Raw genomic sequence first — 15049 nt, forward strand, 5'->3', positions numbered from 1 at the left:
TAGGAGCACATTAAACACCACACGCATTACCCAGCAATATATGCAGCACCAGAACCTGGCAGAGTGATACCGGGCGAGGAGGCGACGTCAGCGCGGTCATGAGAGTGATCAGGACATGGACACAGATTTCTCTGAAAGCATGGGCCCTGCCAATGAGTGCATCATGGTGCTAATGGGGCAGGTTCATGCTGTGGAACACCGATTCTGGGCTCGGAAAACAAGCACAGACTGGTGGAACCGCATAGTGTTGCAGGTCTGGGACGATTCCCAGGGGCTGCGAAACTTTCACATGCGTAAGAGCACTTTCATGGAACTTTGTGACTTGCTTTCCCCTGCCCTAAAGCGCATGAATACCAAGATGAGAGCAGCCCTCACAGTTGAGAAGCGAGTGGCGATAGCCCTGTGGAAGCTTGCAACGCCAGACAGCTACCGGTCAGTCGGGAATCAATTTGGAGTGGGCAAATCTACTGTGGGGGCTGCTGTGATGCAAGTAGCCCACGCAATCAAAGATCTGCTGATATCAAGGGTAGTGACCCTGGGAAATGTGCAGGTCATAGTGGATGGCTTTGCTGCAATGGGATTCCCTAACTGTGGTGGGGCCATAGACGGAACCCATATCCCTATCTTGGCACCGGAGCACCAAGCCGGCGAGTACATAAACTGCAAGGGGTAATTTTCAGTAGTGCTGCAAGCTCTGGTGGATCACAAGGGACGTTTCACCAATATCAAAGTGGGATGGCCGGGAAAGGTACATGACGCTCGCATCTTCAGGAACTCTGATCTGTTTCAAAAGCTGCAGGAAGGGACTTTATTCCCAGACCAGAAAATAACTGTTGGGGATGTTGAAATGCCTATAGTTATCCTTGGAGACCCAGCCTACCCCTTAATGCCATGGCTCATGAAGGTGTACACAGGCAGCCTGGACAGTAGTCAGGAGCTGTTCAACTACAGGCTGAACAAGTGCAGAATGGTGGTAAATGTGCATTTGGACGTTTAAAGGCGCGCTGGCGCAGTTTACTGACTCGCTTAGACCTCAGCAAAACCAATATTCCCACTGTTATTACTGCTTGCTGTGTGCTCCACAATATCTGTGAGAGTAAGGGGGAGACGTTTATGGCGGGGTGGGAGGTTGAGGCAAATCGCCTGGCTGCTGGTTACGTGCAGCCAGACACCAGGGCGGTTAGAAGAGCACAGGAGGGCGCGGTACGCATCAGAGAAGCTTTGAAAACCAGTTTCATGACTGGCCAGGCTACGGCGTGAAAGTTTTGTTTGTTTCTCCTTGATGAAATCCCCCGCCCCTTGGTTCACTCTACTTCCCTGTAAGCTAACCACCCTCCCCTCCTCCCTTTGATCACCGCTTGCAGAGGCAATAAAGTCATTGTTGCTTCACATTCATGCATTCTTTATTCATTCATCACACAAATAGGGGGATGACTACCAAGGTAGCCCAGGAGGGGTGGTGGAGGAGGGAAGGAAAATGCCACACAGCACTTTAAAAGTTTACAATTTTAAAATTTATTGAATGCCAGCCTTCTGTTTTTTGGGCAATCCTCTGTGATGGAGTGGCTGGTTGGCCGGAGGCCCCCCCACTGCGTTCTTGGGCGTCCCTGGGTGTGGAGGCTATGGAATTTGGGGAGGAGGGCGGTTGGTTACACAGGGGCTGTAGTGGCAGTCTGTGCTCCAGCTGCCTTTGCTGCAGCTCAACCATACACTGGAGCATACTGGTTTGATCCTCCAGCAGCCTCAGCATTGAATTCTGCCTCCTCTCATCACGCTGCCGCCACATTTGAGCTTCAGCCCTGTCTTCTGCCTGCCACTTACTCTCTTCAGCCCGCCACCTCTCCTCCCGGTCATTTTGTGCTTTCCTGCACTCTGACATTATTTGCCTCCACGCATTCGTCTGTGCTCTGTCAGTGTGGGAGGACAGCATGAGCTCAGAGAACGTTTTTTTTTCTCTCTAATCTTCACTAGCCTCTGGGAAGGAGAAGATCCTGTGATCATTGAAACACATGCAGCTGGTGGAGAAAAAAAAAGGACAGCGGTATTTAAAAAGACACATTTTATAAAACAGTGGCTACACTCTTTCAGGGTAAACCTTGCTGTTAACATTACATACATAGCACATGTGCTTTCGTTACAAGGTTGCATTTTGCCTCCCCCCACCGCGTGGCTACCCCCTCAACCCTCCCCTCCCCGTGGCTTACAGCGGGGAACATTTCTGTTCAGCCACAGGCAAACAGCCCAGCAGGAACGGGCTCCTCTGAGTGTCCCCTGAAGAAAAGCACCCTATTTCAACTAGGTGACCATGAATGATATCTCACTCTCCTGAGGATAACACAGAGAGATAAAGAACAGATGTTGTTTGAACGCCAGCAAACATACACTGCAGTGCTTTGTTGTACAATGATTCCCGAGTACGTGTTACTGGCCTGGAGTGGTAAAGTGTCCTACCATGGAGGACGCAATAAGGCTGCCCTTCCCAGAAACCTTTTGCAAAGGCTTTGGGAGTTAATCCAGGAGAGCTGCAAATGCCAGGGCAAATTAATCCTTTCACATGCTTGCTTTTAAACCATGTATAGTATTTTAAAAGCTACATTCACCAGAGGGCCCTTCTCCGCCTGCCGGGTCCAGGATGGGTTCGGGGGGTACTGGCTCCAGGTCCAGGGTGAGAAACAGTTTCTGGCTGTTGGGAAAACCGGTTTCTCCCCTTGCTTGCTGTGAGCTATCTACAACCTCCTCCTCCTCCTCCTCTTCTTCTTCGTCCGCAAAACCTGCTTCCGTGTTGCCTCCATCTCCATTGAAGGAGTTAAACAACACGGCTGGGGTAGTGGTGGCTGAACCCCCTAAAATGGCATGCAGCTCATCATAGAAGCAGCATGTTTGGGGCTCTGACCTGGAGCGGCCATTCGCCTCTCTGGTAGGTTTGCCTCAGCTCCTTAAGTTTCACGCGGCATTGCTTCGGCTCCCTGTTATGGCCTCTGTCCTTCATGCCCTGGGAGATTTTGACAAAGGTTTTGGCATTTCAAAAACTGGAACGGAGTTCTGATAGCACGGATTCCTCTCCTCATACAGCGATCAGATCCCGTACCTCCTGTTCAGTCCATGCTGGAGCTCTTTTGCAATTCTGGGACTCCATCATGGTCACCTCTGCAGGTTGCCACGCTGGCCAAACAGGAAATGAGATTCAAAAGTTCGCGGTTCTTTTCCTGTCTACCTGGCCAGTGCATCTGAGTTGAGAGTGCTGTCCGGAGCGGTCACAATGGAGCACTCTGGGATAGCTCCCAGAGGCCAATACCGTCGAATTGTGTCCACAGTACCCCAAATTCGACCCGGCAAGGTCGATTTCAGCGCTAATCCACTTGTCAGGGGGGTGGAGGAAGGATATCAATTTTAAGAGCCCTTTAAGTTGAAATAAAGGGCTTCATCGTGTGGACAGGTGCAGGTTTACATCCATTTAACGCTGCTAAATTCGACCTAAAGTCCTAGCGTAGACCAGGGCTTAGGGTGTTGAAGACCCATTTTTCCTGCTCTACCCAGGGAGTTTGATTTAAATATTGCTGAACTGGTGCTGACACCTGCTGCCAGCTACAAGTATTTTTTTCCTACTGCAAGCCAGGCCTAGCAGACTTCCTTAGGAGCACAAGGAAACGTGCAATGCTCGCAGACTCTCCAGAACACAATCAGCATGTGTAACTGGAGTTGGTAACAGACACCCAAAGCGCAGTGAACAGAGAAAGGGCTCTGCCATCACTGTGACACAAGAGAGATTGACAGAGAGAGAAAATCCCAAACCCAAGGGACTGAGAGGCTGGTCATTAATAATACACATATTCAAGGAGGCTCGCCTCTAAAGCTCGAGGGCTGGCGAGCGAAAGCAGAGCACGGCGTGGAGCTGGAGGGTGGGTGCCAGCCCGGGGCTCCCAGGCGGCGGGGGGCAGCGGGGCGCGCTGTCGGTTGCGGGCACGCGCAGGGGAGGCCGGGTGAGGGGCAGCCGGATGTCCCGCCTCCCCGGCAGGGCGCCGGCGCGGGTCGCGCGGCTCCTCCCCACTGGCTGGGCGGGCTCAGGCGCATCCGGCCCGGCCTCTCCTCTCTGCTGGTGCCGGGGGCTCACGCGCGGAGGCGGTGGCTGCAGCTGCTCCTGGCCCCGCAGAAACCCGCCGCCGCCGCCTGCCCCAGTTGCCGGCGGTGTCCGCCCGAGGGGCTGCGGCAGGGAGGGGCCGAGCGGCCGGGGCCTGCGTGGCTGAGCGGCGGGGCCGGGCGGAGAGATGAACACGGTGTTGTCCCGGGCCAACTCGCTCTTCGCCTTCTCCCTGAGCGTCATGGCGGCGCTGACCTTCGGCTGCTTCATCACCACCGCCTTCAAGGAGCGCAGCGTGCCCGTCCGCATCGCCGTCTCCCGGGTCATGCTGTGAGTGCGGCCCCGGGCACCTCCCCTTCCCTGCCGGTCCCGAGCCCGGTGCCGGGGTCTGCGCGCACACGGGGCCCCGGGGCTGCTGAGGCACGGAGCCAAACTCTCCCTGCGGGGAGGGGGAGCAGCCGGCGCCCCCTGTCCGGGGCGATAGACAGGTGGCTGTGGCCGCACCCAGCACCTGTACACGAGGGGGCTGGGGTATGGGAATCTAGGGGGGCTGCCTGTCCTGATTTGTTTTAGGGAGCCGTTAAACAGATCGTTTGCCATCAGTGCCCCCCGCACCTCCCCCCTTCTCCTCTCTGTAGCTTGGGCCTAGAATAAGTACAGTCAGTGTCTGCCTCTTCCGTTTCCTTCCTGCGCTCTCTCTCCCCCCTGGCTGGGCCAATGAGGGAACCCCACGACAGTCAACTCTGCTGCAGTGGTGTCCTTCCTCCTCCTCCTCTCTGCCAGTTCTCTGTGTGAAGGCTGTTGCAGTGCATAAATTGCACGCAATCACACACACCAAGACTCCTGCTTTATATGAAGGCAAGACATATTGACAAGGGGGAATATTCTCTCTTGAATTCAGATTCCTTGATTGGCTTCTGTCAGACTTAATGCTAGACCTTTTTCAACATGCCACCTTCCCTTCTTTAATTGGTGTCTTGTAAAAAAGTGTGATTGGCTATATAAGAATAGGTATTGACTGACTTTAAATGTCTCTAAACATCCTTCATCTCTGTAAGCCACATTTTTTAAAACCGAACTAGTAACCCAGTCAGAATTGAATTGGAGCAGCATAATGAGGATCTCTCTACTCGCATCTTTTTTTGATGGTTTCTTTCAGCCAAACCCCAGTTTAATGTGTGGATTCTTCCTGTAACAGATTGACAGTGACTCTATGCACCTGTCATATAGGTGCATATAATGTGAAGATGTTAGTTTGTGTGAAGGGAAGGAACAGTCTGTAGTCAGCCTTCAAAACAAAACTTTGGGCTTTCTTAGCTTCTTTCTTTTTGAAGTAAGGAAGGCACTAATCAATGTGGCAGACTTAATTTTTTGTTTTTTAAAGCTCAGGGACCTGAGTTTTCTGTTTTTATGCCTGGAGATTTGAGTAAACTCCGTTTCAGTCTGCAGCACATGTTAATGTCAGGTTCAACGCTCCTGAAGTTTTGGTGGCGAGGTTTATCCATTGTCAACTAAATTATGGCATGATGACTTAATATTGTGGAGAGAGCATAAACTTTCAACCAATGTAGTATTTTTTTGTTTGAGGATTGTACGTGCCAAGGGAGAACTTTACAATGTGTGTGTGCAGCACAAATATGAAATCAGGGTTAACAGGTGGTTAATGTAGATGGGCTGAGGGGCTCTTTGTGATGTCAAATCAGGTGGTATGACTGAAAATAGTAGTTACTACCAGAATGACTGACTTTGCTGCTGCAGATGTTCAAATTGGTATTGACTAGTTGGTGATGGTTACATATGCTTGACTAAAATCAAATGAAGCACAGTTGAGCTTCCCATGTCTCCGTAGGCAGGAAAAAGTCCATAAATTATTACTCTTATTTATTGTTTGAATTCTAGTAGTACCTAAATGATCCAATCAGGATACGGGCTCCATTGTGCTAGGAAGTGTACAAACAGTAAAACAGTGTTCTTGACCTGAAGTGCTTACCATCTGATTAAGACAAGATACAATAAATGGGTGTATCAATCAATCAAAATGGTAGAAAGTGTACAAAGAAAACCAATAAGAATGTTCATTGACTTAAAACAAGTAATGCAAACTATGCTAATTTTGTGTTCTTGCTTTTTATTTATTTATTTATAGAAAAAATGTGGAAGACTTCACTGGGCCTAGAGAAAGAAGTGATCTAGGATTTGTTACATTTGATGTTACTGCAGATATCCTTTATAAAAACACTAATGCTTAAAATATAAATTTTGCTATATTGTTGACACCACTTCCATAGTTGTTATGATTGTAATGTATGAAACCAGTCCTCCAACATTTAAACCAGAAGACCTTAAGAAAGTAAAAAGTTTGAGGAAAGCCACGTGCATACCCAGCTTTAAAGTAAATGGAATTAGAGAATGTATTGGGTGAGGCGAGAAATACGGCAGAAGCTCAGAGTTACAAACATTTCGAACAACCTGAGGTGTTTGTCACTCTGAAATGTTCATAACTTTGAACAAAATGTTATGGTTGTTCTTTCAAAAGTTTACAACTGAACATTGACTCAGCACAGCTTTGAAACTTTACTATGCAGAAGAAAAATGCTGCTTTGCTTTTTTTATTTAAAGTAGTTTACATTTAACGGTACTGTACTGATTTGCTTTTTTTTGGTCTCTGCTGCTGCCTGATTGTGTACTTCTGGTTCCAAATGAGGTGTGTGATTGACAGGTCAGTTCATAACTCTGGTGTTCGTAACGCTGAGGTTCTACTGTAGTTCTTATCGGATGAGGAGATTGCCAAGACGGTTTGTGGCAACCTCATCAGCAAAGTTCAGAGTCCTCAAACCACCATTAAATCTAATCAGAGTGTAGTCATCAATAATGTGTGACGTGTTTAGCCACAGCCGCATTTAGGATTCTCTGTTGGTCCCAGGTGTGAAGGCTGGCTGCCCATTTACCCTGGCCTGTTTGAAATCAGGTCAGAAGGGCCCATGAGCAACGTGGCAAATAAAGCTGGGTATGCACGTGGTTGGGTCAAGAGACTGGTATCTGACATCAACTGCAGCCCATTCTTCACAAACATCAATGTCGCAGAGAAGTCTGGGCAGGACAGATAGGCCCACAATGGTTGCCTCAATGACAAGGATGCTCTTAGGTGGTTGAAGTCATCTGTGTATAGTGGTAGGCTCAGGGTTAGCCCTGATGATCTCAATCATTCTTGCTGTAGCATTGTCACGACAAATGTTGCGAGTGATATTGCTTAACATGGAGAGCCATGGTATGGGTGTAGGTCGGTAAGGAGAGAAGTAGTTAATCATAGGGATTGCTTATGTAATGTATATTTTATGAATACTTAAAGATCTATGACACGGGTTTCAAATTCATTCTGTTAGGAAAGCCTGGATTACAAAGTTAAGGACCTATAATATGGGTGGCAGTAAAGATCAAGGGCAGACATAGTAAATAAAGGACCAAAATATTAAATATCAGTTGCATTTATCATCACTCACTGGAAATAATTTATTGAGCAGTATACACAATTATATCAACTTCTGTCTTCTGTTTTTCTCCCCATCTTACTTTCTCCCCTTTCTCTCTATCTTTGATTGCCTGTCTCTTGTGTTTCTTTTATTTTCCCCTTCACTTTCTTAATGGTTTCTAGTCTCTCCTCTCCTCTCTCCCCTTCTGGCTCCTTATCCCACTCTTTTTTTGCCCAGCCAATCCCAGTTCTCCCTCTGTGCCCCAGCTCCTTGCAAGAGCTGTCTCCCCTCTACCTCGCCCCTAGTTCCACTCTCTTCCCCAACTTCTCATCTGATCTCAGTTGTCAACCCCCAAGCCAAGTGTTTGAGTCCCTTCCATTTCCCTGACCAGCTCCCAGTTGTTTTGCCCAACCAGTCGCAGTTTCTCCCCCCAATCCCTTCTAGTACTAGTCTCAGCAGACTCCTTGTCCCAGTCTTTCTTTCCCTTTCTCCTGGTCTAGCTTTTGTCCCTTCTGCATTTGAATCAGACAGTTTTCTCTTCCTTTCTTGTCTTTGGGCCAGCAGGAGGGGCACAGGAGAGACAGGTTCCCTGCTCTAAGTTCTGGTGCCTGGCCCAGAGCAGCTGGGAACAGTCATTACAAGGAAAGTCTGACTTTGCAACTGAAAACAGGGTATTATGATTGGAAGTATCAAACAAGCTTAACAATAAGAGGTGCTACTAAACCTATCTATAATAATACCCTTAATATAAAATAATTTAAAACTATAGTTGAAATATAGCAACTTCCAAGATATTCAAACACCTCTGAAATGTTTAACTCTTGGGAAGACAGGGCAGACAAGGTATGTTTCTTTGAAACTAACAGATATTTTATTTATGTTTTGGCTCCACTAAGTTGCAGTTCTGAGATTCCTTTGTGTATTTAAAACCAATCCTTAGTATTTTTTTAATTACTTTTGGTTATTCATATACTTTAAATTGGTCTTGTCAACAGAGTAGCAAGGTGATACTATATTAAAGAACATCATTTCGTAAAGGACTCTTAATCTTTCCTCTCCTGTGTAGGAAATGTTTTTCAGTGGGGCAACTAGGGTGGGGTAATATTTAAATTCTGAGATGTTACTAAGTTGCAGTGTCAAATACAGCACTCTTAGATAAGGCTGCAAGTTTGTCATGGAGGCTTCCATGACTTTTGAAGCGGGCTGCCAGAGCAGCTGAGGCAGCCCCAGGGCCAGTCGCACTGGCTGCTGGTGGGGCAGTCTGAGCCACCCACTCAACCCCCAGGAGTAGCAGGAGACTTCTGGGTTGGGGGTCTCAGGGTTGGGGGTTGGGGCGTGGGAGGGGGTGAGGGCTCTGGGAGGTGCTTACCTTTGGGGGGCTCCCTGGAACGGCAACGCATCCCTCCCTCGGCTCTTAGCTCCATGTGCTGCCTCTTCACGCAGGCACTGCCCCTGTAGCTCCCATTGGTGGTGGTTCCCAGCCAATGGGAACTGCGAAGCTAGGAGTTTAAGGAGGGACATGTCGGTGCTTCTGGGAAGCCAAGTAGGGAGCCTACCAGCTCCACCAAACCCCTTCCCACCAGTACCAGCAGGAGTCCTGGGCTGCTCCCGCCTGAGCACTGACCATGCCCCCCTGGATCACCCCTCCAGAGCACCTGCGCCCCCCCCCGGCAGCACTCACAGTGCCTCCGGTCTGTTCCCCCCCCACACACACCCCAGCACCTGGGGCGGGGGCCTGGGCCTCCCCCCATGAGCACCCGCAGCACTCCCAAGATTTAGTCAGGAGTATAGTACAAGTCATGGGCTGGTCACGGGCCGTGAATTTTGGTTTACTGCCTGTGACCTGTTCATGACTTTTACTAAAAATACCAATGACTAAAATGTAGCCTTACTCTTAGATGCGTTCAAAAAACTATTTCTTATGCTTTTAAAGAGATACTGATAACCTTTAATTTTTTTCATATTGACTAAAAGAAAAATTAGTTCCTGTTAGAACACCCTTTAAGTAGTATGCCGTGTAGATCAGATAACGTCAGTTATGTTGAAATGTAGGAAAATATCTTAAACATTATAATTATATTGTACTTGGATTATGAGATGATCTATGTTGGAATATGGTAGAAATATCGTTTAAAAATAAAATTGGTATACCATTTTCCTTAACTTGCTCACATCTGCAAACTATATTTGATTGGAATGTTAAACAGTTATTTCTGTATTTATCTGCAGAATATTCAACAAAAAACAATGTAAGTATGAAATAGAAAATTTAAACAATTAAAATTATTTGGTGTAGCTGCTATTTAACATGCTGTAATCATCCTATGAAAGATTATGGTACAAAAATTTCACATTACTTTGACTTATTCCTGCAATCTTTGACTTTTGCTTTTGCTGATATTTAATAGTAAGAATTGCAAATGTTACATCTCATGACTTTCTGAAATAGTGATGTAGCTAAAATGCCATACAACTTTCGATACATAGCCCTTTGGCGCCATTGTCACTTAAAACTGCTGTTCTCAACTGTTTCAACTGGTACAGCTATTTTGCCACTGTAGAGAGGTCACAATTTTCCTAAAATGATTTTTAAAATTCATTCTCAAGACTACGTCACTACCTAATCTGTTTTTAATGACTATTTAAATAAAATAATATTCCATCTATGCTGGTAGCACAACTGCACTTCTGAATCAATTTTTAGAATTCTCTGTTTCATTAGTTAGGCTTTAAGAGTCTATATTGTTTTATATTTCATAAGTTCAGTTTATAAACAGCCAACTCTTATAAATTGGTACATTATAATGATATACTTTAGTCCCTTGTTCAAATTGTATCAGAAACTCGGAATTTTGTCTGGTGTCAACCCCAATATGGCAGATCATCATTACTGAATAAGTAATTCAGAAGAGATACATAAAACCTCTTACGAATTCAGGACACCTTACTGAGGTGCAGTTATTCTTTTGGAATTATACTTACAAATCTGAATACAGTAATATTTCATAAAAAACACTGAAAAATTTGTACAAAATGATAGGATTTGACTTCAGTACAACTCAAGTCTTTCATTCTTGAGACAATGTCCAAATAAAAGTTATATAGTTTGAAATCACTTTTACTTTTGCAGTTGTAATTACAATTAAACACTAGAATCCATCATACTTTCTCCTGGTATGTCTTTAAAATCTGCTATCCTTAAAATAAGGTTCTGTCAGGTCTGTTATCTCTACCATATTTAAATATTTTAGTGGCAAACCTCTGTTCTTGTGAGACATAGTTCTATTACACTTGGAATCCATAAACAAAGTTTATGCTCTGCAATTTGTTTCCTGAATCGGTAATGCTTTGTAATTTCCAGTGATCAGATATACTTAATTGTGTTAACTCAGTGATTAATTTTAATTGTAGGCCCTGAACCAGGTTGTCCTTTGGGACAAGATCATTTTGAGAGGAGATAGTCCAAAGCTGTTACTAAAAGACATGAAATCAAAATACTTTTTCTTTGATGATGGAAATGGTCTCAAGTGAGTAAATTACATTTCTTTATAGTGTAGCTCTTCTGTACTCTGGATATTTGTGTGTTGCTGAGGTAGGAGTGGGAGAGAGGTAGGTGGGGGGAATATGAATATTTAACAATTTTAGAATATTTATTCTTTTAAATTTTATAATTGTTTCAAGACTATTACATCTTCATAAATCAGCTGATGAGATGTGCTATGTGGTAGAGATCCAGACCTCCACTGTCTACCCCCCAATTCACTGGGCTGAAAAGCAAGTGGCTGCCAGAAGCACTTGGCTGCCAGGTTTCAGCCTGTGCCTGCAGAGCTAGGGTCATGTCCTGCAAGGTGTGGAGAACCCTCAAATACTTTGCAGGAAAGGTATCTGGACTCTAGGTCATATTCCATGCAGTAGGTTTGTGCAGATACTGTAAACCAATGCAAACTGTGTAAATTTAAAATGCCCATTATTTCTGGCTCACAGAAAAGTATTCATATTCAAGGTAACTTATGTCTTTATAAGCTGAGTATTTCTTCTGATGATCTATTTTGATTTTACAGGGGAAACAGAAACGTCACTTTGACTCTCTCCTGGAACGTTGTACCAAATGCTGGCATTCTACCTCTTGTGGCAGGATCAGGACATGTATCTGTTCCATTCCCAGATACTTATGAAACAGCAAAAAGTTATTAAATTATTATACTGAATCCTAAGCAACGTATTTTTATACTTGTATATTATGAATAAATTTTATCACTTTCTTCTCCTATCCCCTGCAGCTCTCCAGTCAAAGGTACTTGATTTCTTTGGCTCTAATTGAGCAGGAAAAAAAAGCTGAAATTTAGACTTTTTTTTTTTAATTTTAAATAAAACACTGATGCTGAAACTTACGGGAAAGGTAAACGGATGGTTTAAAATTTTTGTAAAACTAACTTTTTTTGTTGGCCATGTGGGTAGAAAAATATGTTTCTTATAAATAAACATTTAAACCCAGAACATAGTCTGATTATTTTAAAATTTATTATAAAAGTTCTTTATGTAATCCCTCTGAAGCGCCATGCACAAATTTCAGTGTTGTAGCCAAAAATGTAGTACTTGCAGGTTCATAGGCACTGTGGCTATTGTATTGTATTCTTCAGCTGAATGCTGAATTAGGGTAGATTGTTTCTTTGTAGTAGCATAAAAAGCCACTCTGTAGAAATTGTTGTTCATTTTCCATGAGCCATCAATCAGGAGTATTTTAGTACTGTTCCAGCTCAAATTTGATATTGGTTGAATAGAAATCCTTATTTGAAAGATTTATGTAATATTCATTGATTTAACAAGAGTGTGCCATTGATTTAACAAGAGTATGTGTTTTGTGTTTAAAAAAAACACGCACATCTTTTAAGAGCTGTTTACAACATAGATACCAGTAGAAATCATAAGCAGGATAAAACAGTGGAAAAATACCTCTCGCATATAAATTGGAATTTTTTTTGCTTATTTGAAAAAGCTTAATATTAACCAAGTGTGCATTTTTTTCACACTTGTACAAATAAATAATTTTGGATTAATTAAAGTCAGAAGATCATCTTAAAGCATTTAGGATGTGTTGTGCAGTATACAAAATAAAAATGTGTTTAAAAAAAATATATACAAAATATATGATTTTCTTGTAAAATATTTGGAATTCTTGACTTTCAGTATTATAGACAAATAAAATTAAAATATAGTAAAAGTGTGAAAATAAAAATTAGACTTTCATGGGAATAAATTAAAAAGATTGGGACTACTTAGCAATGAGACAAATAGGATGTAGAATAGTATACAAAATGAATTGTGTACAGAAGGTAAAGGGGCCACTGTCCTTCACTTTTTCACAGTACAAGCACAAGGAGACATTCAGTGAAATTGGAAGGCTACAAATTAAAAACCTGATCAAAGGAAATATTATCTTGTACAATTCATAGTAAGTCTGTGAAGTTCATTATCCCAAGAGCTGAGGTCAACAGCTTAGCAGAATTTTTAAAAGGATTAAACATTTATATAGATATAAAATCATAGTCAATTTTACTAGATAAGATAATATAAAACTGCATGGGATACTTGGGTTCAGCAAGGAATATCATTTTTTGGGCAGATTATTCCATAATTGTCCACTATGAAATATATTTCTCCTTCCCCCTAAAGTATCTGATAGCAGTAATTATCAGAGACAGGACAGTAGATTGGCCATTGATCAGATACTCTATGGCAAACCTATGTTGTGAGTTGACTCCAACTTTTTTTTAAAAAAGGCTTTCAAACTGTTTGTATGGGGCCACCTTTTCCTCCCTGCATCCTGTTCCTTGTGAGGAGGGATAACAGCATAGCCTGCCACCCACATACCGTTAGTATGTGCAGAAAATTCTTGCTCTAATTCTGTGAATCCTAGGTCATCCATGTGGAGTGGCAATAGGGTGACCAGGTGTTCTGATTTTTTGTATGGACAATCCTGATATTCAGGGCATTGTCTTATATAGGCACCTATTACCTCCCCACCCCCAGTCCTGATTTTTCATACTTGCTATCTGGTCACTCTAAATGGCAACTTAGTGTCTGCGCTGTTACTGGCTTTTCCTGTTGTGTGGCTTCTTCCTCTTGTGAGAAGGGTAGAAAGTGGATCACACCTCAATGCATATAATTAATAGCATTATTTAAAAGGGCACTGGACTATGTGATAAAAGAAATCTGCATAAGAATCTACATAGGACAAGATTTAAAAGTGCCTTGATTTTTGGATTCCTCCTTTTTGTGTGTTCAACTTGTGACACTTTAAAGAGCCCAGTTTTTTCAGAGGGTGGGTGCTCAGCACTTCCCATTTCCAAACATCAGGCCTTTTCAAGATATCTTAGGTTGGGTACTGACAAAATTGTTGCTCTTGAAAAGCTTGACCATACAGTGTAAAGCAGCTGATCTGTAGCTCTGCGCTCAACTATACAATATATCTTTGTATTCACGTGTTTCTTTGGAGGGATTGTTAGTGGGGTTCTACCAGCCTGATTTCTGTACACTTAATGTGTTTGCTCTTGTCTGCTTTGCTGCAGAGAGAAACACCTCACAGTTTGGGTCGCTAAAATACAAATTTTGTACTGTGAGCATTTTTAAAAATGCATCTTAATAAACTGTTTTAACAGTATTCCTAAGTATAAAGAATCTTACCTTGTTGATACAGAATCTTGTAATTGCTAAAATTGATAGATGTTAATGAAGTTAAAGCAATGTATACGAATTTCAATTATGTTGTCTCAATTATATGAAAATATTTTGCCCTTTTTTGGTGGTAAAGGAATATCACTTGGTCTCTGCTTCTGCCATTTGTTAACTAAGATTAACATTTACACACACAACAAAAAAAATCAAATTGATAAATTGGTCTATTCTCCTGGCCTTCCTAAAGGATAATCTGTCCTTTCTATGTATCTGAGCTTCTTTCCTAAAATGGCTTCAGAATTTCAGCTTAAACAGGAAGCTTCCCATTTCAGTTTCTTTCCTAACTTGAATTGCAGGAAAGAAAAGTCTTGTCATATCTAGATTACTATATAGGTCATAATTTTCCAAGATGTTAAGGAGAGACTTAAGGCTTCCTGGCAAAGTGGTTAAGAGCTTGCATTCAGAAAGCTTCAAGTTAGCTGTAGTTCCTTCCCTGAAAAGGATCAAAGTATATTCTACCAGGTCTCTTGTTTGGAGTGGAGTTGTGCCTCTGGAGGAACTCTACAAGATTACCATTTAGAAGTACTTTATACAAGTATATAAAGCACACCATTTGAAAGTTACGGCAGCAGCTGCTGCAGGATGCTCAGACCAGTGATCTGTTACTGAAGCGCCTCATCTCAGAAATTGTTCTTTCCCATTCTCTCCAGTTTTGGCATATTCCTGGCTTTTCTTCTCCAGTACTTTATCTAGCCTCTATCTTTGGTCTCTATTATGCCATTATTTTTACAGGGACTGATTTACCAAATCTACTAATTGGTGTCGA

The 15049-nt window shown here is 43.3% G+C and overlaps 1 protein-coding gene across 1 annotated transcript; it reads left to right on the forward strand.

Annotated features, from left to right (window-relative positions):
- The first annotated feature begins 4037 nt into the window (after positions 1 to 4037).
- On the forward strand, positions 4038 to 14209 carry SPCS3 (signal peptidase complex subunit 3). The gene is made up of 5 exons (XM_073341685.1): positions 4038 to 4408; positions 6225 to 6298; positions 9721 to 9797; positions 10960 to 11075; positions 11610 to 14209. The coding sequence occupies exons 1-5, from the start codon at positions 4266 to 4268 to the stop codon at positions 11740 to 11742; spliced, it is 543 nt and encodes a 180-aa protein (XP_073197786.1). The 5' UTR covers positions 4038 to 4265; the 3' UTR covers positions 11743 to 14209.
- Positions 14210 to 15049: the final 840 nt, after the last annotated feature.

Source organism: Lepidochelys kempii, chromosome 4, assembly GCF_965140285.1.
Source record: "Lepidochelys kempii isolate rLepKem1 chromosome 4, rLepKem1.hap1, whole genome shotgun sequence".
Lineage (NCBI taxonomy): Eukaryota > Metazoa > Chordata > Testudines > Cheloniidae > Lepidochelys > Lepidochelys kempii.

What these genes read in the sequence shown, in the direction of transcription:
- SPCS3 (XM_073341685.1), top strand. Translation starts at nt 4,266, where the DNA reads ATGAACACGGTGTTGTCCCGGGCCAACTCGCTCTTCGCCTTCTCCCTG. An exon ending in AATATTCAACAAAAAACAAT is followed by an intron (nt 9,798 to 10,959) that starts GTAAGTATGAAA and finishes TTTTAATTGTAG; the next exon opens with GCCCTGAACCAGGTTGTCCT. An exon ending in GATGATGGAAATGGTCTCAA is followed by an intron (nt 11,076 to 11,609) that starts GTGAGTAAATTA and finishes TTGATTTTACAG; the next exon opens with GGGAAACAGAAACGTCACTT.